Consider the following 21,604-nt stretch of genomic DNA (forward strand, 5'->3'; position numbering starts at 1 on the left):
ACAAAATAGTGGAGCATCTTTTCCCATATTTTTAAAAGGAAAAATCATTGTTTTCCGAAAATAATTGCCGAAGAAATCAGGAGATCACAGATGAAGATAAAATGTATAAACAGTTTTTGCAAGGCACGCATCATAATTTTATAAACTCATTAAGTAACTGGGTGGGTAGGTGGGTGGTAGAGGGCAAAATTCAGGGCGGTAACAATTACAGTTCCATCTATTGATCTATCGTTTCTTCTTAGCGAGAGCTTCTACCAACGGAAACAAAATGCGCGTAGTACCTTTTAAGTCTCACCTTAACCGCAGTCAAAAAAAAAAAAAAAAAACAAGCGAGGTTGTCTAATCTTCAAGCAATCTACAACTCATCCTTGTCAACAAAAGAAGGCTCTGAATCTGCATCATCCTTCACAGCTTCAGCCTTGGGTGTAGCTGCGGCTTCTTTCGAATCAGTTTCAGTCTCAACTTCTTCGGCATCATCTTCCTCCTCAACTGCTGCATCAGGACTGATGTTTAGGCTAGACTTCACCGAGCTGTAGATACGAGATGCAAAATCCTTGGGGTCACTCAGCGTGAAGCCGCTCTCCATGAGTGCAGTCTGGTAGATAAGATATGCTGTTTGCTTCACGCTCGCATCCTGGGCGGGCAAACAAAGCATGTTTTTAACAGAAATTAGCACAAATTTGCATGCCGCATTAAACACATTGAATGGAATACCGTACTACTTATGCAGTGCACTAAACATATTGGAAAATGCTATATACTCCAACCTTGTCCCACTCATATCCTATTCCTTGAATTTATCATCATTTTAAAAATCAAAAATTGAACCAATGGTCGTCCAGGAATGCAGCCACATCAGCAATGAAATAAGTGAAATGTATAGCATAACTAATCATGTTATTTGCAAGGGATTCCATATCCTCCAATCACTTCTTACAGGGATTGCTGCATGTGATGCACTAATTATCTTTCTCAACCAGAAAGTTGCTGAGATTTTCTTGTCAAGAATGGGAAAAGTTCTAAAATGTACCTCAGGGTTCGTCACCACTCTCTCCCGGAGCTCCTTAATAATTGGGTGCCTTGGGTTGATCTCGAGTACCCTCTTTCCGCGCATATATGCTTGCTTGTTAGCATCGGATAAAGTCTGCCCCTGCATGATCCTCTCCATGTTTGCACTCCATCCATACTTTGATGTCACAACCACACATGGTGTGTCAGCCAAACGGTTGGATATCTTCACATCATCAACATTATCACTGGCAAGAGCACCCTTCCACCATTTAGTGAGTTCCTTGAACGATTCTTTGAGTTCCTTGTCTTTAGAGTCTTTCCCAAGTTTCAGACCCTCTTTGGACACATTCTGGAATTTTTTGTCTTCATAATCCATAAGGTATTGCATCAGGTATTCATCAACAGGATCGGTAAAGAAAATGACCTGCAGCAATATGAGCAAAACAAAAAGATGTTTCCCAGCGTCAAGATCAGGGGAATGAAACACAATACCAAGGAATGGAGACTTTTCCATTCAAGGAATGGAGAATTTTTGCAATAGTACCTCATAATTTTTCTTCTTAAGCCGTTCAAGGAATGGAGACTTTTCCAATTGTTCCTTGTTGGTTCCTGTTATGTAGAAGATATCCTTCTGCCCCGATCTCATTCTTGAGATATACTGGTCTAGAGAAGTCAATTTGCCATCTGATTTGGTACTGTAAGAGAGTTCAAAGACAAAAAAGTCCCTCAGATCCCCAGAAAGCTGGATTACATTCAAAAGGCAGCAACACTAAAATGACATACTATTAAAAAAATAAAAAAGAAATACCTCTCAAATCTGAGAAGTTTTGCCAATCGATTCCTGTTAGTTGCATCTTCAACAATACCAAGTTTAATGGACTTGCCAAACTCATTCCAGAATTTGGTGTATTGACCCTTCTTCTCATTGTCATCACCAGATTTGTCAACTTCTGCTCATCCATCAAGATTCAATACCAACCAAACAGCAAATCAAGTGAAAATCAGCAACACTTTCAGATCGTTTAATAATTAGCAAGAACAAAACCAAACGTTGCGAATCAAAAAGCAGAAATTAGCATGTTGTTCTCTTTTATAACGTACTAAAAGTGTATGTCAGGGTTGCCAATAACAAAACAGGAACAGAATGGTCACTTATCCAACCGTTAAGCATGACACAAATCTCTAAGTTGATTGTCTGAAACAACAGATGAAACTTTTTTCCAAAACTCAGAAGAAGCAACTGCATTCACCTTTCTTTTCTTTGTCATTGGATTCATCTGGATCCTCATCAGCAATTTTACGGATCATATCAAGAGCCTTGCGGATGAGCTTCTTCTTGATTGTTTTCAAACTGCTGTGTTGTTGAAGCATTTCACGTGATACGTTGAGTGGCAAAGTGTCAGAATCAACAAGACCCTGCTCAAAATGAAAACGTACTTGAGCAGAAATTATAGAAACCACATTTCTTCGCCAATTCATTGACATAAACCTTCTTTCAGCAATCAATAATACTCTGATTTACCATTAAAAAGTTCAAATACTTCGGCAAAAGCTCATCAAATTCATCTGAGATGAAAACCCGCCTAACGTACAACTTCAAGTTAGATTTTTTGGCATTGTAATAACTCTCGTATAGATCATGAGGCGCCTTGGGTGGCACGAACAAAACTGCCTTGAACTCAACGTCACCCTCAGCTGTAAAGTGACTCCATGCTAAAGGTTTCTCATCGCCAAAGTCCTGTCGAATGCAGAAAGTACAACTAATAAAGAGAACTAAAACAAGAAGTTACTCAGTCATCCAGAAAGTTATCAAATATGCAAATTACCTTTGCGAGAGAATGGTAAAATTTGGCGTATTCATCATCCGTCACCTCCTTCGGGTTCCGCAGCCATATAGCTTTAACATCATTCAGAAGCTCCCACTCTGAAGTTGTTTCCTTAACCGTCTTCTTCTTTGGTTTCTTTTCAGCGTCTTCATCATCACCTTTCTCAGAATCCTCATCTTCCCCTTCCTCGGAAGAAGTGCTTTCGGCTGTTCAGAGCAATTGAGAAAAGAGAATCAGAGTTCGTAACAAGAAAAGATGCAAACATTAGTGCATAAGATGAATTTTGGCTACCCACGAAAGTCTTAGAATACATTAATAAACCTATACATATTAAATACATACATACATGACAAAAAAATATATTTTTTGATATGTTCGTATATACACACATAACTAGGGAGTAAATATAAACATTTCAGGCATTTGAATTCCATACATGATTCCTCTTCATCGCTAGATTCATCTTCATCAGCTGGAACCTCTACATCAACCTCCTTGGTTGACCAGATAAAGATGGGGAAGTTGATAAATTCAGAATATTTCTTCACCAATTCCTGCAAAAAAAGAACAACCGTGCATTATTAATATCTTAACTTCAGTCAAATAATAAACCAAAACTGGATACCGACAGAAACATTAATATATCCCTTGTAATATAATCTAACAAGTAATTGATTGCAATTGACATAACTCAAGAAAATAAATATCCAACCTTTAGTAAGCAACCAAAGCATAAACAAAATATCATCAGAAGACTTGATTACAAAAAAGCACAAACAGCAATTGTTCGGAACAAGTCAGGACAGCTGGAACGGATAAGCATGATAAAATCCAAGAATTATCATGCAACAAAATGCATAGTGAAAATGCCACACAAGAAACTAGATACTGAATTATTGTAGAGTATATCAATTTCCAAGGTTAACACAGCACAATGGAATGTTTAATTATGTCGAGGAACAGGTAAATTTAAAGCCTATAAAAAGAGCTTTACACCAAATTAGAAAGTGGAAGAGAATGTTTCGGCTGACACTCCTCTTGGTTCAAAGTATCTGATGGTTTTCCAGATATTAAGAGCTTCTGACTATAAAGGAATTAGCAATGATTGATATGGCAAAGGCATCAACAATACATTGTCTGTGAAAAAGTTATAAGAGCAGGACAGAGTAATATTGTTGATGACTAAAAGAAAGTTTAAGTGCCAGCAACCAGTCGACGATGATCTCAAAAATCCAATAGGATTAAGAAAGGACCAACTAACCACTGCTTTCTATAGATGCCAAAACCAATTACAACAAACGGGACAAGGAAGTATCAAACAGTAATAGCAACATAAAACTGTAACACTAACCAGCAGCATATTAGAAAGTTTACAGGTACATGGCAGCTCAAACCTATCATACTAAGGAGGGGCAAAAGCAAAATAAATCTCCAGCTACATGAGATGATAGTCAAGTGAGTGCTTACCCTCTAGCCATAATGCATGTTTTCATGTTTAATACAAGCATCACATGTAACAACTAAAGAGGCAACAAAATTGTTCAAGGTCAAATATGTTCATTAATACGCACTTTTAGTTTGCTCTCCTCCAAATACTCCCCAGCTTCATCTCTGAGGTGCAATCTAATCTCAGTTCCACGTCCTAGTGGTTCATTCCAGGTATCCTCAGATACGGCAAATGCCCCATCAGCCTTCGATTCCCACACATACCTGAACGGCGGGTAAATTATATGATGAACAGTTATGTCGATTCAACAGTCGGAGAAACAGATTCAACTAAGCGTCATATTGAAGCAACAAGTCTTACTGTTTGTCATCATTATGTTTGCTAATGACTTCAACATAGTCCGCAACAAGATACACAGAGTAGAAACCAACGCCAAACTGTCCAATGAGATTGAAATCCCCACTTGCCTGCATTTTCTCCACAAACGCTGTGCAGGAAAAAAAAAAAAAGATCCAGATAGTCAACACCCAACTGTTCTCGATAACAAAACGTTGGGTGTAAAGTATAAGTACTTCGAATTTAGCGTGACATAGATACCTGAAGTTCCAGACTTTGCTATGGTACCCAAGTTCTTGATTAACTCCTCCTTTGTCATTCCAATACCTCTGTCACGAATTGAAAGGATTTTCTTCTCCTTGTCCAATTTTATCTGCATTATATAAGTTCATACTTCCATATTCAGCATTGGATGCAGTGAATATAACGGAAGAATTTATGCTTTTCTTATCCCTCTCTTTAGCGAAAAAAAATTCTAAATTTCACTCTCTTGTGTGTGAAAATTGCAATGTATCGTCATTCTGACCTGGATCTCAAGCTTCGCGTCATCACCTTCACCCAAAATCTCTTTGTCCGTGAGAGAAAGGAACCTGATCTTGTCCAGTGCCTGCAATATACAAGTAAATAAATTTTCATTATCAAAATTAAATCCTACTAATAATCAGAGAATATCGTTAAAACACAGGCTTACATCAGAAGCGTTGGAGATCAACTCCCTGAGGAAAATGTCCTTGTTGCTATAGAGGGAGTTAATAATAATATCCATAAGCCGAGACACCTCGGCCTGGAACTGAAACTTCTCCGCGCTGTTGCGCAGAGATCTACTGGAGATTGACTCCGACTCCCTGCAATCGAAGTTAATTTTTAAGTTTCAGCATTCTAAGTGCCATATGCATGTGCTGTGGGACTGAGAGTATAATTAAGAAATTCACAAACCTCTTGACAACATCAGAATCGGTAGACAGGCCATTAGGTATGGCCCCGATCTTCTCCTCCACCTTCGGAGGATCTACAAGCTCTTCCGAAGCCTCTGCATTTGCGTGTAGCTTCCGACCTACACAACCAAATCCAACCAAGAAAACGGCGCAGTTTAGTAGGGGAGGGCACGAGCAACAAGATCAGAAATTCAAGATCCAGAAATTTCAAAGTATGCGTAAACAGAAAACGCCGAGATCCGATAAGCAGCACTTTTGTTTCCTGTGAATAGCTTTCCGAAAGAAAGCTTAGTGGGCGAAAACAATGAAATGTAGCCTACCGTACCTTGATCTGGAAGGACAAAGAGGAGGCAGAGAACGAGCAGAGCTGAAGGGATCGTCCACTTCCTCATCGTACTCTAGGACTTCTAGTATTCCTTTAGGGAAATCAAACGATCAGTCTAGGTTAGCCAAGGCCCAAGGCTTCTTGGGACTTCGGGTTTCTGCGAATGTATATATAGCTCTGTTATCGAACCGGAGACCGTGGTTTTCACGGGACCTTGACCCTTCTGGCTCCTATTGGGTTAGGAGGTAAAGGTGCCTTGGATTGGTTCCATATTGCCAGCGTGGATCATCGAGCGGCTCAAGATTTGTAATACGATACGTGTCGTGGTTTCATTGGGTAACGTTTGTTTTCTTGACGTGGAGAAATCGAGTGTGGAGGACTGACCCACTCGGAGACTTGAACGAAGTAAGTCCACTTGACCCGTCCGAATAACTTCGATCTGCCACCGTGGATGATCTAACGACTAAATTTGTTCCCCTCGTTTTTGTGGAAACATGGCAGGGCTTTATTGGTCTCTGCTCTCACCATGACGTGGAGAAGTCGAGCGTTCTAGATAACTCTACGGGGCTTGTTTGGCTACCTTCGATTTTGTAGCGTTCTCCATGTCCTAGATAAGAATTGACTTCGACTAGGAACAACCTCCCAATTCCTAATTCCTGTTTTTTTTTTCTAAATATATATATATATATATATATATATATGTGGTTTATCTTAAATCTTATTATTCTTATTTTATGTTTGAAAATAAATGTACAATCAAAATTACACAACATAAATAACAAAAATTATAAAACAAAGACAAAATAAAATAGAAAAAAGGTTAAAAAAATTTAAAACACAGTAAATTTAAAAAATGATAAATTCTTCTTTTTAGAAAATAATAAAAGAGTTTAAAAAAGTATTAATAAACAATAGAAATTAAAACAGAAGTACAAAAATTTAAAAATAACGTGCGAAAATAATTATATTAAAAAATAATAATAATAAAAGGTGGTCAAGTGGTACCAAGGGCCAGCCCACGAGCGGCCCGATCTCTTATGGACAGCCCGATTGTGGAGTGGCCCCACCTTTGGATCGGGGCCACCCACAGTCAGCTGAGCCACAGCCCGATCAATTGGCGCTGGCATCTTTGGGGGGACATGGTTACAAATGCCAATCAACTCTCATTTATTTTTGTGTTATTTACGATGTAACGTTGTTTCCACGTGTAATATGGAGCTGTAAAGGAAAAATGTGGTGTTCCCAAGAATTTATGAAACCGAAGTTGTGTATTGCACGCTTACAAATAGAATTTTTCAATAAAAAAATGCAAGCAAAAGTCCTACACGAACTCATTTATTCTCTAACCTTGAATATAAGCACCAAAAAACAACGTAAAAAGAGACCAGTTCCTATAAATTTCTGTGATATAAAGAAAGGGAAATTACAGCTAAATGAACAAAGCCTCCTATGACTGCGATGGCCATCTATGAAACATAAAAGGAGATAAGTAAATCAAAGTTAAATAATAAACCTAATTTGCTTTCCCTTCTTCAGCAATTAATGGTAAGAATCATATAACATTCACAATTCCCCTGGCCTTATTCAGTTCTAATTCCCCTCCTACTAAAGCCAATGGCCTCACCAAATATTCCGCATCATTTGCTTGGTTGGGTTGATGAACTGATCCAAAGAAAGGAAGTAGCTTAAGATAAACCGCCTCTATTTCCACGGTGGTTGTTGATATTTATAGTTAAACGGATAGGGTTCCCATCCGCTATCTGGTTCCTTTCTTTTCGGACTGATGCCAGAGCTTGAAGAGGGTTGTAAGTTGGTCCTCAGGTGCTCCTCCAAAGACCTACCTTGCCCAGGAAGAAAAAGCTGCCTCAAACCCGTTGTCTCTCTATTCCCTCCCTCAGTCGTAAACCCAGAATTCAGATCAAAATTTGGGCGAGACTGCCCGACATTATTTATCCCTGGCTGTACACCACTCATGCTCATGATGAACGGGTAGGCAGGCGGAACAGCTGATGCAGACCCCACAATTTGAGGGACAACGGGGGCTCCTCTAGCATCCACCATATATGGAATCGGGCCAGATGATCCATACATGGCTGAGGAGAAAGACATGGCGGGCCCTGATGCCAGTCCGTTGTACCCAAAAACCGGAGAATGGGCATAAGATATTGTGGGGCCTATCCCCAAAACACCCCCTGCTCTCATCATGCTAGTATCCATTGTAGGCTCTGTAGACTTGCCATTTGACAACGATGGAGTTTGAGAGAGAAACTCTTTCCTATTTACTTCCACTCTGGTGCCCATGATAGAAATAACAGGAGCATCTGGTTTAGGCCCTCCATATGCATTTATATGTTGAGACAACTTACTGGGCCCGTGATCCAAAGCATCACTGTGAAAAGGTCTGTCATTCAAATCAATATTTCTCAAAAAAGGCTGCTTTGACGAAGATGATGATGCAGGAGATGGGCTCCGATGGTTATTCCAGTTGTTAGAGAGCTGTTCTCCCATAATTGAATTCAGCATTGGAGCATCGCCATCATCACCAATACAGTTTAAATCCAGCTTCAGCCTCCCTGATCTCATCTGGCTCACTTCAACTGAAGATTCCCCAGAGGGAAGGCCTGATGACATGGGAATTTGTTTTCCCAACTCATCTCCACCTTCAGCAACATTCAGATCAAAGTCAAGGCAATCATGCCTCTGCTTTGAAACATCATTGGTTCCTTCAATAGAAAGACTCTTACCAATATCGGGAACTCTGCGAGCAAATGCTGGACGGAAAGCACTAGTAGCAGCACATCCTTTCCATCCAAGACTCCCCTCAAACTGCAAAGGGGCTACAGGCAATCCAGGAGCTGCTGCTGGCCTTGAAGCAGCAACAAAAGAAATGGGTGTAGAGGGGTTCACTGCACAATCCGTTTCATCGGAGGAGACTTCTTGATTCAGATCAAAATCACATAGGCCTTTCTCTGTGTTAGCCTCTGGTTCTTGAGCTGCTTCAGTCACCTGAGAGGACTCCATATCAAGTGTGGAGTTTTCTGGTCCATTCACCAGATTAGCTGAATTAATTGAGCCTCCATCCCCATCAGGATTTGTCTCGGCAGAATGACTTTGCCCAGTTGGTACATCTTGTGCGACCCCTGTAGGGAGGTCCTGCTTTCCATTTATAAAATTGGGGCTATATGGCTGTCTGATTCCACCTTCTGAGGTTTTCTCTGAAGACGAACTGCAGGAAGGTTCTCTATAATCCACCACTTCCCTCTCTACTTCTTGAGCAACCTGCCGAGCAACTTCTAGAGCATCAACTATGCCATACTCCAGTTCAATATTGGACCTTCTCCTGTCAATCACATCGGGAACTTCAGTATCCATTGCTGGTTGAGGAAAATCAGAAGCATTCATCAAATCATCACCTTCATCACTAGTATGCTCCTTATCTTCATCAGCTTCGACAGCATCTTCCATCCTCGAAAAAGTAGGGTCTAAATCCTCTCGTTTTCCTGATATACTCCCATTGGTAGATAAGTCCAGATAAGCATTGGAATAACACTCACCATCTTGACCAGTAGTCTTGAACACATTTTCACTGCTATGGTTTATAAGTCTCATATCATCTAACCCACTCTTAAAATCAGAAGTGGGTGTCCTCACATCACCAAGGGCAGTGGTTTTCCAACAGGCATCCCTCTCATTGGCAGCAACAATGTCATGCAAAGCCGGTTCCCTCACACTCTTCTGCATACTTGCAGCATCATCACCAGTACAAGCAGCTCGAGATTCCAATGCACCCGAGGTAGAAGAGACCTTGGTCATGCCCAAGTTCTCTGAAGAATCATCAACTTTAATGACCTGCTTTTCGTTCTCTGATGACTCATACAACTTGAGAACATCAGAAAGTACCTCCTCAGTGCACTGCTTTGTAACTGGAACATCACGAGTACTGGGAGAAGTAGTTCCTTCTGCAACACCTGTGGGGGATTCTTCCTTTTTAGAAGGGTTTTCTAGCAAATCATTAGACGAAGACGGTAAAGAGTCAGGAGTCCCATCTTTAGCGTCGTCATCCGATGTTATGTGGGATCCAGGCTGATTAGTATGGTCTGGAATCTGTACATGTTCAGTCTTTTCTGGCTGAAGATCATCTGATTTTCTCAAAGGTGAGGTTTCATCTCTGGCATGTTCTAACACATGATGTTCTTCATTAGGACTTCCTCTAGCAAGAGGATTTTCTAAAACAGATCGCACACCATCCTCTTCAGCAAGCCTTCTACTTTCATCATCAACATCCTGGCAAATTGAATCAGAATTCTCACTGTGCTTCCAGCTATCAAATAACAGTCTTGCTCTATCCTGAACCTTAGAGCTATTGTGGCCAAGAAGATTCTTGACACTTATCCAAATCCCTGAAGATATTGATCTCTCATTGTCTATTTGCAGCTTTTCAATTGCTCGTAACAGTGCAGTTATTGACTCTTCCATGAAACTCTCACTTGTATCATTATCGAATTTTTCAGCATCTTTCAACCATCTATCAATAAACCCAAGTCCATCTAACTGAATAAAAAGATCAAGACAATCTTTATTCTCTGTGGCAGCAATAGTGCTGGCAACAGCAGCCCACTGCCTGGTTGCATCACCAACATTCTTCACAACCGAATCTTTCTCCTTCTGCATTACATTGAGGAGTTCTGCAACTCGAGATGGGGCTGTGAGCCCATCTTTCATCTCAGTCAAAGTAAAGAAGTCCTCCAGTGTCATCCTACTTCAAATACCAAGTTTCCAAGCATCAAAGAAGTCCTTGACATGCTGATGCTTTTTCTCCCATTGAAAGTGCTGCACAATTTCAGGACAATGTTTGCCAAATGACCTGCAGAGCATAAAATTACAAAAAGACTAAACATATAGTTCCTTTACATTAGCATAGTTCCTATATAAGCAAAATTCCTACAAACTACAACAATAAGTCATCCAAAATACTTTAATATGGATCAACCAAGGGGAGGAACAAGAAACCTAAACCGGAATCTGTACAAAAAAGTTCAACCAAGTAGGTTCTGGTGGCACAGAATTAAGTTTATACGACAAGACTCGTTGTTGGAAACATACTCTAACTTTGACTAAAGTGCATTGTCAGCATTTACAGATTAATTGGAAACAACGAACACAATGCACTAACAGTTTCTAGTAAAGCATAAACAGCTAGATATAAAGCCTTAGCCATGATAAATAAATTACAAAGAATCAATATGTTTTAAAAAAAGGAACACCAACCAGAACAGATAAATTAGGAAAATTATCTTTCAATAAATTACAGTATTCACAACGATAAAGTCTTAACTTGGCAACTGGCCCAAAAACAATGCCCAGATTTTTAAAGATAGACTCAACTTCAAATTAGGCAAGATTAACTGAACTAATTAGAAATTGAACAAAAAGAAAGAAAATCAATACCCTAATTTGTCAAAGCAATTCCAGTATAAACTCAAAAAAGAAAGGCTTTTCTCCACAGAAATAGTTAGGTTTAAAGAAGTTCGACTTCGTGAGAGCATGAAACATGCAAGAAAATAATGCACAGTGCTTTGAAGGTAGGGAGCACACAAAGACGGAGCTTTTTTTGTACACACGTTATTTCTTTGGTTTTCAGCCATTGTGTTTAATGGAAACAATGCTCATAACTTCTTATCCTTAATTTAGCGATTCTAGAATGTATTTAGGCGTTCTTTTGTATACCTCAGGTGTACATGGACCATGCCTATTTCATTTGTATCAATAAAATTTACCGAATAATTCTACTTATCATCCCCACACACACCAAATCTATTTTAATTTTTTTTTTTTTTCAGTTCTCTTATAATAAGTATGTGGTGTATAGATGATAAGTAGAACAACTCAATTAATTTAACAAAAATAAAATAAAATAAATAAATAAAATAAAATAAAAACTAATTTTAAAATATATAAAGTGTGTTACTTATCAAAAAAAAATATAAAGTGTGTGGCGTGGGATGATGAGTAGCATCCCTCAAATTTACCTCTTACTCATCAAAAATATACATGCAAGAAAATAATTATGCGCTAGCAGGAGCATGTGCATCTGTGGATCCATCGATGTGCATGTTAATCAAAATTATCAAAAGGTATAATCTCAGAATATTTTTACTGGTTGCACTTTAGAATTTTAGGGGTAGGTTCTCAGCCAACAAACTGAATTAGCATATGCACTAGTTCCAGTTCAATGAGACATGTGACCCCTTAATACAAGTACATATTTGTTAGCATATCTCGGTCAGATAGAATTAATTTTCGACCGAGAGTTAATTTTCCTATCTATTCATGGCCCATTTTCCAGAATCATGCCCAATATAGGGCAAACTTTACATCAACTAAATTGAAAGTTTTGAACAAATTCAAGTTAAACAAAATACCAATAGATAAGAGTCTCAGAGATGAGGAGGCATCTGTGTTCAGGATCAATGGTCAAACTACTACCCAAATTTGGCAACATGCAACAAATAACACGAGGCAACTAATATGTTAAGAACAAACATAACTAATTATAAGAAGTTGGTTGTCTATGTTCCTACAGTTCAACAGAGATAAAGAAATGATCAAAGGACAAAATTTTTTTATAAGTAAAAATAAAATTGACAAACTTAAGTCAACAAACGATAAACATGCAATTTAAAAAATCAGACAAAGATACTGAATTTGTAGTAGGAATCATAAAAATTACTAACATTAACTTCCAAATAGCTACAAGGCACTAGAGCAATATTTTTACGGAATTGGAATGAAGTCCTTTTTTAACATAACTTTTCAGTCATAACTGGAAAATGAAATAGAAGGAAAAAACTAATAATGAAGTCAAAAAGATTAACACAAGCAATTTTTTTTTTTTTTTTTATAAGTTAACACAAGCAACTTTACAAGGAAGTTCATTTTTTTCCTTTTTAGTAACTTTACAAGGACATTCATCAATGATATAACGTACAAAAAAATTACTTAAAAACTTTATCCCAAAGCATAAGAATAATAAATTACAGGAGAAGAACCTTACGGCCCAGACCAAAACATATAAATAAAAAAATTTACCACTTGCGGCACAATAAACTTGCCAAATCATAAGGAGCACATTGAACGAAATAGCTACCAGAACTCTTACCAGATGATTATGCAAAAAGAAGACCATACACTACATACGGGAGGAAAATAAGTAAGCAAGGACTATATTACTCCACAAAAAGGCAAGCCCAAACCCGAAGAATTAAAAACCTCTAGATAAACCCTACAAAGCAGACAAAAGGGTTAAATAAAAAGGATGACGTAATCAAAGTGGTTTTACTTTTTTTTACGTAATTCGGAGTGGTTTACACCAAAAACATGTATTGATTATTAATCCTCCCAAAATCAGATAGCAAATAAAAGCACTTGTTGTCAGAACCAGTTGAAACAATATTGCCTTTGGACAATGTAAATTACAAACCCCAAATTTTTTTTTTTTTTATCGGCAACAGGTGTCCGGAATCAGCGTCCTGAAAATTACAAACCCCAATTTGAAGACCATATTTAGGTCATCCTGGTAAATATCGGGCTAGTATCATGAGAAATAAAAAACAGCTGTCAACTTAAAATGTAATATTATATTGAGCAGTTGTCCATTGTCTTCCTAGGGGATAGTGGAAGGATATACAGCTCCTCATAGTTTACAATGGCCCAATTTTGTGCTTTCTTTTTTTGGGAGACTCGGGCACTTTGGATATTTCTTTGAATATCTACAGGCATTCATCAATGTCTTTCCCCGCATGTAATTTGTTTAATCTTTGCCAAAAGGAAAATGCATCAACAAGTGAAACCAAAAATATATGGAAATGAATAATGTGGTCATATTGGTGACCAAAAGTAGTAGAACACGTTTGAGAATGAAAAAGGCAACAATACAATAAAGAAGCTTAACTCTATGTAACAAACAACCATGTGATGAAGAAGATAACTTGTCAATTTTTTCCCACGCTCATCTGTCAATGATTCGCAAAGACAACAGTCAGCTAGTATGGAGTTGTCAACATGTCTGGCACAAGCTATTGGCATCCTTGTTGGGTAAGACTCTCAACAATAGATTTGTGTTCCACTTATCAAGAAAAGGAAACAATGGCTTCACATTTCCTTAATAAAAAAATAAAGGACCTTCCGGTGTAATAACATCAATCAATTTATCTAGTAGCGATCTCAATTTATTTTGAATTACATGTTCTATGATCACTTTCCAATGTACATACGTCCTGCGCCTTTAAATGAAAGTGTTAACAAAACACAAGGTGAAAAAAGGACTGAATCAGGCTCATACCAACCTATCGTTTACAAAAAAGTTTCACTGCACCAGAAAATTGCTGGCCAAAGTTTGCAACGTGATTAATTGGGGAAAACAACCAATGGAGCAGAAGATTTGAATACAGTAAAACAAATGCAAATATTTTAACAGAACTCCAATTACTTAATTTTTCAATGACTTACAATGTCACAGAAATCGAAAATGAACTATCAATAAAGGTAATTAAGTCCTGACTCGGCAGCAGAGGGACGAATCAAAACCCCAAAAAAACCTACATCTGAACAGAAAGATTGATAAAACTTAAGACTCAATAAATCGAAAGCATAATTCTAAACAAAACAGCTTGAAACCATACAAAATAACTTCCATCTCCTCTGAAATAACAAATACTCCCAAAAAAGAAAAATAAAAGAGAGAGCACAAATTACCATAGACAGAGAGTACCAAACCCTAGAATTCAAAAATAACAGAAACAAGAACATTAAGAAACCCCAGGCTGATGGTTCGGTTCAGTAAGAAGTGGAGTGAATATAAATAAATTCGGGAATTACACAAAAAATATTATGATTAATGCTCGTAGACAGGTGATCAATGACGCTAATAACTGAGAATTAATTCATAGACGAAAAAAAAATAGAATGCAAAAAGCAATCATTACAACCGTGACATGTAATTCTTACCTTCGTCAATGCGTTGGAAACCCTAGCTCCGACTCAGTCTTCATAAAGAGAAGCTAAACTCCCTCGCTATGTCCCTCTCTCTATCTCTCTTTGTGGGACTTTCTCTCTATGTCTCCTAATGCTATCTCTCTCAAGACTCCAGAGCTTGGATTTCCTTCTCCCTCTTCACAAAACCCTCGCTTTGTTCTCCGAACCAGAGAGCAAGAGCAACGTTTCCATTTTCTTTTCTTTTTTCAATTTAATTTTCTGGGATCCGTCTGTCTGTTTGCCTGTCTTGGGTTCGCCATTGGTTAACAACACGCGGCGAGCGTGCGTGCGTGAGAGTCGTGGCTGGGATCGAGTCGGCTCGGAAGGGACCGGGTGAACCGGTAACGTTGGGTTCTAGGGAGTTTTTTAAAAACGATCAATTCCAGTGTTTTTTAAAAGCAGTTGGGAGTTTTCGGAGAAAAGGAGGACGGTTTGGACATGGTCCAAGTCGAAAAGAGAATGGACCTATCGTTGTTGATGTCTCACTTGGACTTGGTCCCCGTTTTGTGTACTTTTTTTTTTTTTTTTTTAAATGCTATAAGAAAATCTTATGTCACACACATTCCTTTAATCAGTTTTTAATTTATTATTTTTATATTTATATTTAAACACATATATTTAAACATTAAGATAAAATAATAAAAATGACAAATCACATATTGATTAAATGTAATAATATCGTGTAAGGCTTCTATATATAATTTCTCTTTATTTATTATTGATAAAGTATATTCGAAGATTTTTTAATATTAGATACAATCGTGGGTTATGTAAGTATTGTGTATTTTTATGAAAAAATAATAGAATCTATTATTAAAAATTTTAATTTTTTATGAGTTTTATATTTACTCGTTTTTTTTTTAAATGAGTACATAATATTTATACATTCTATAATTACAAATATCATTTAAAAAAAAAATAGAATGGTGTAGAGCTACGTGAGTTGGAACTAACAAAAGGACCTAACTTGACATTGTTTCTTCCAATGTCCGCATAAAATGAATCAAGCATGGAATACTTGTTTTACTCGTGCTTTTGTGCAAATTTGTCGACTTTTCTCTGTGTTTCTTTTAAATTATTAATTATTCTCTATGGTCGCCATTAGATGAGAAAGGCTGTGTTGTTAAAACATTTTTTGTCTTAAAATTTTAAATTACTAAAAACTGATGAGTTTAATCGTCTATAGATTTCTTTATGTTATCAACCTTTTATTGTGTTAATAATTTTTACATAATTTTCAAGAATTTGATTTTGGGATTTAAAAATTCTATTCATCATCTCATATATCATATATCACATTTTTTTTATATTTGTTTTTATTGTTAAATGTGTGATATATAGATGATAAATAGAATAATTTAATAAATTTAAAAAGAACAAAACCAAAATTAAAAATATTTTATTTTATTTTTATAAAAAATTATAGCGTGTAAAGATTATGAATACAAAACTCTTTAAATTTTCAAATATAACCTTTGACGTTGACCATTAACCGGTCAACACTGAAATGACACGTACTATGCCAAGTCAACACATCTTCAAAACATGACGACATAAAATGTTACATCGTCATTGAATGGCAATGGTAAGTGCAATTGGCTAGATTTGAATTTATCTTATCTCAACCAATTTTATTATTATAATTTTCATAAATTTTTATATAAAATATAATAAATAATTTAATTTTTTTAAATCTTAAAATAATATTTTATTTAATTTTCATCTCAACTAACTATCCAAACCTAATCATAGTATTAAGGGCAAGTTTGGGGGTAGGATGAGACACAAAATTCTCATCTCATCTCATCTCATCATTACACATTTTTCAAATCTCCATACAAAATATAATAAACAATTTAACTTTTTCAAATCTCAATTCAACTTTTTCAAATTTAAATACAATAATAATACTAAAACATAATATTTTAAACATTAAAACAAAACACAAAATTCTCATCTCATCTCCCAAACCTGCCCTAGTCTTTAATTAACATTGCAAGATTAGATTTCGTTTAGATAGTGAAAATTTTTCATCTCGTCTAATTATTAAAAAAAATTTAAATTCTCACACGTAATATAATGAACAATTCAATTTTTTCAAATTTTAGAATAATAATAATATTAAAAAATAATATTCTAACAATATTTTATTTAACTTTTAATTTTTATCTAAAATTATCTTATCTTATCTCATCTCATTATTCAAACTGCACCTTATAGAATCAGATAAAACACATTTTAGAAGTTGAATGAAATAAAACCAATGATACATTACTATCTTTAAACTTATTACAAAAGCTGAATAATAGGTTACAACCCATTTACGACATTTAATAAAATAATATTTGTTCACAACTTAAACACATAAAGTCAAACTAAATATAAAAAATATTATTTTAATCCATAATTTTATAAAAGTTGTCGTAAAGTTGTTGCTTTATATTTGTCATAACCAAATAAGTACACATTTATGTTCAAATTATTAATAACAATTTAATAGACTGATTTGGATGATGAGAACATTTTTTCAAATATATAATAGTTAGGTGCCCATGTGCAAATTACGCATGACTTATTGAAAGTGTTGTTGTGTGTTTGTCATAAAAAATACAAATTTCAATATGCACATTAATTACAACAAAAAATACGGTTAATCAAATGATAGTCATAAATCTATGCAACAAGAACAAGTTTTACAAATAATTATAATTCCAAGTGAAAAATAAACTATAAACAATATAAAATTATGGAAGATATATAAAACAAATCAAATATTTAGAATTCTTCATCCATGCACCAAATAATGATATTTATCAATACGAATTTTTAAAGGATAAGAAACATAATTAATTTTTTTTAATAATAATTTAACAATTAGATTACCATAGATTAATCTAAAATGCATCATCATAGAAAATAAAATAGTGAATATGATAAATGAAATGGCAATCATAAATTGAGTTTTTTAATACTTTTTCAGGTATAATAGGTGTACTTGTATCACATACTTTAAGAAGAGGGTACATTATAAATTTTAAATAATATTGAAAAGTGTGCAAATCAAGTAATAATTAAAAAAAATTACTTTAATTAGATTGTATAAAAATAAATTTATAAATTAATATAATTTGATGTAATACGTTAAATTATAAAATTATTTTTATTATAAAATAAATTTAATAGATCATATGAAGTGATGTCAATTTATATATTTATTTTTATAAAAAAAAAATTGTGCGGTGGCACTTCTAACAAGGAATATTAGAGGTAACAAATCAAGGCTTCCAAATTAATTATGGGTCATCTACATGATTAAGAAAATGAACTCACAACATTCTGACAAGACCTCAAAAGATAAGAACGATAAGTTTGAGCTACTCGGTTGCGACTGAGACGTTGAAAGCAGTCACGATCTCTTTCATTGGGCTCAAGTCCTATCCATTTCGGCTTAGAATATATCGTAAAAGTTTTTGAAAGGAATTTATGGCCACACCTCAATGAACGTTCGTTTGTGGATCCATCCAGCAAACGCGGCACAACTTTTCAATTTCAAAGCCTTTCCAATGGTCGAATCTCTTTTAACATGACTCCTTCAACTCCTAATAAAAGTCTAAAGAGTTTTTTATTTTATTTTTTTAAAATTTATTTGTTTAGAGCACATGTAGATGACCCATAATTCATTTGGAAGCCTTGATTTAATATAATTTAATTAAAGATAAATTTTACTTTTTTTTAATATAATATAATTTAATATTAATATATTTAGAGACTTGTTAAGTACAAACAATTTGACGCACGAAATTGCGTACGAATACTCACATAATTTTTTTTATTTAAAAAAATAAAAGAATATCTTATATTTAATATTGGTGCACGATTTAGTATACCAAATTACTTATAATAAGATTTTTTCATATTTTTATTAATATAATTTAATTTAAAATTTGAATCTTATGGATCAAATATTATTTTTTATAAATTATAATCTCCAAACTTGTAGTACCAAATCTAAGTCCTGTTGAAACCTCTCTTCTTTTTTTTTTTTAATTTCTCTAAATAAATACTTTCTTTTACTATTATTTTCGAGAATTTAATCGAGTGGTAGGATACAAAGATAACCATATGGGGTAACCAACAGCAAGCTCATCGTAATCGGCCACAGCGTAGAATCTTCGATCTTGTGCTATTCGGCTCAGTTGCAGAATGCCTCTAAAAATGTCCCCACCTACCAACAACTCTTATAACCTCCGCGCCCAGGTTTGTAAATCGGTCCGGTCCAGTCTCATCATCTCTCTGGATCAGATTGGTCCATCCTTAGGGATCGGATTGGACCATCAACTATCAGTTCGTTTTCTCCAATTCAATTAATTTTTTATTTTTTTATTTTGTTTTTTTAAATAAATTAATAAAAAAATTTATTTAAAATACTAAATTAAAATTAAATAAATTATTAATATGAATTATGTAACTAACTTAATTAAAAATTATTTTATATGGTCAGTGATAATAAATTAGATAAAAATTATATTATTAACTTATATATAATTAGTTAATTGATATTATACACTAGTTAATTGATAGAATATTATTTTAAAAATTTATATTTTTAATAGTAACAGGTTAGATGAAAATTATATAATTAATTATATAATTATTATATAAATAATATATATATTTTTTAAATTTGTTCAGTCCAGGGTGGGAAACCCTTGGATTGGGACCAGACTGAAAAGTCTCGGTCCTCTATTTCAGGGACAGAGACTGATCTCCTTATCCGGTCCGGTCTGATCAGTTTCTCTGGTTTAGATTGACCAACTTTCATCCCAATCCGCACCAATTAAATTAGGCCACACAGATGTGATTAGTGTAAAATCATTAGAATAACATTAATTTTTGACTTACATGTCGTATAAATTATGTCATATGTGCGATGTAAATATATTAAAATAACATTAATCTTTTACGGACCCATCTTATAAGCTCTATCATTGATTCATTACTAGTGAGGTGCAATTTCTGCATAAATGAACCGTAAAAATAGAAAGAAAATGCTAGTTTTTCACCTCCTTCTATTCTTTGTTTTGACCACTTATATATTTTAATTTTTTTTAATAATTAAGAAAATGACTACTAATATATTTAAAAGTTATTTTAAAACAAAAATTTATTTGTATTAGGGACACTTCCAACTATAAATATATATTGGACGGAAAATGATAGTATCACCGTTAGTTTTTACCGTTTCTTTTTATCGTTTGAATTTTTTATTTTATTTTAAAAAATTTCTTTTTACTTAATAATTAAGAAAATATTTTTTAATAATATTATGATTTTTACAGACGTATAGCATCCAAAACAGGAATCTATTGATAAAGGTTTTTTTGTCGCAAGGAATACAACTATGTTCTACAAATCTACACACCGTACACAGTCAATGTATGGCCCAAAACTAAGGAAAGTTCCGAGTTAACAATCTCCTATATTTCAGTATCATTCTCCGTATCTTTGTCTCCATCGATGTTATTTTAGCTATTTCAATCTTCATATATTTGGTTATGTTTGATCTCCAAACGTATTAAACTTTTGTCTCATGAGACACGAATGGGAAAACTAATCAGGATAACCTCCAACTCGGATCTAAACCATGTTTTGTGCATGAATATAGGCATCATCATCTTGACTTGTATACTAGATCCTACTCCCACAAAAGCTTTGCAAACTCAATTTTGGCCTCCTGATATGTACATATATATATATATGTCGTGAGTGTATAAACGCCATGTAATCATTTTAAAAAAAGTGAATAAATACGAAACTCACATGAAAAAAAAATTAATATTTTAATAGTAAACTTTATTCTTTTTCAAAGTGACTGTACAGTACTTACGCATTCCATAACTGTATGTAACATTACTCGTGGATTTATTGTGTCAAACGCCGATATGATTATGGTGGAGAACCTTATCGACCATCAAGATTATGATGAGATAGTTGCACATACGACAAAAATAACTATGATTCGCACAATTCTTTCTATAATTACTTGACAAGTTTTGGCCTTCCAACATTATTAAATTTAGAATAATATTAGATATATTTTTAGGATATGCAAGTCCCGATCATGACTTACATACCCTAAAACTACAAGTATCATTTCTTTTAAATTCGTTTCACTTTATTGTTAGTACTATGCATTCAGAAATAATGCAGATTTTGACAGTTTTAAGAAAGATATTTTATTAAAATGAAACGGAACAATAAAAAAAAACTTGGGTTCAACGGCAAAGAAAGTTTCTTGAAATTACACATAGTTTAATCATTTTGTCCATTGAGCGGTGGAGTCATCTTCCACCTATAATTTATTTGAAGGATAAAGTTGAAGAGCGTGTCAAAGGTCAGGAATAATTGGGCACATGGGGCTTGGTAGCTGGGCAAGGAGACTGATTCTCATGACAAAGAGAACCTTATTCAGTTTAAAGTTTGAACTTGTAGTAAGACTTGCTTCAAAAGAAAAAAAGTTTGAAGACTGTATATTAAGTTTGAAATTGTCTGTCACAACGATAGATATTGGAAGGTTATTTTTAATGAATTATTTATTGCTCTGATTGACATTCAAGAAGAGTATTTACTTAAGAGATTTACTATACATCGCCACTATTTACTCTCATACCTCACATCTATAATTTTTTTC

General features: G+C 34.8%; 2 protein-coding genes across 2 annotated transcripts; both read right to left on the minus strand.

The window, feature by feature from the left end:
- Nucleotides 1-102: 102 nt before the first annotated feature.
- Nucleotides 103-6,035, minus strand: LOC109003886 (endoplasmin homolog). Its single transcript, XM_018982220.1, has 15 exons — nt 5,881-6,035; nt 5,557-5,674; nt 5,312-5,465; nt 5,147-5,227; nt 4,882-4,993; nt 4,645-4,771; nt 4,409-4,547; nt 3,274-3,391; nt 2,838-3,043; nt 2,534-2,749; nt 2,262-2,427; nt 1,820-1,961; nt 1,556-1,706; nt 1,031-1,435; nt 103-634 (listed from the first exon to the last, which is right to left on the minus strand). Exons 1-15 carry the CDS (start codon nt 5,945-5,947, stop codon nt 356-358), a joined length of 2,481 nt encoding a protein of 826 aa, XP_018837765.1. The 5' UTR covers nt 5,948-6,035; the 3' UTR covers nt 103-355.
- Nucleotides 6,036-7,268: 1,233 nt separating this feature from the next.
- On the minus strand, nt 7,269-15,195 carry LOC109003885. Its single transcript, XM_035693064.1, has 2 exons — nt 14,887-15,195; nt 7,269-10,744 (listed from the first exon to the last, which is right to left on the minus strand). Exon 2 carries the CDS (start codon nt 10,633-10,635, stop codon nt 7,582-7,584), a length of 3,054 nt encoding a protein of 1,017 aa, XP_035548957.1. The 5' UTR covers nt 10,636-10,744; nt 14,887-15,195; the 3' UTR covers nt 7,269-7,581.
- Between the last annotated feature and the right edge of the window lie 6,409 nt (nt 15,196-21,604).

This window comes from Juglans regia, chromosome 8, assembly GCF_001411555.2.
Source record: "Juglans regia cultivar Chandler chromosome 8, Walnut 2.0, whole genome shotgun sequence".
Classification (NCBI taxonomy): domain Eukaryota; kingdom Viridiplantae; phylum Streptophyta; class Magnoliopsida; order Fagales; family Juglandaceae; genus Juglans; species Juglans regia.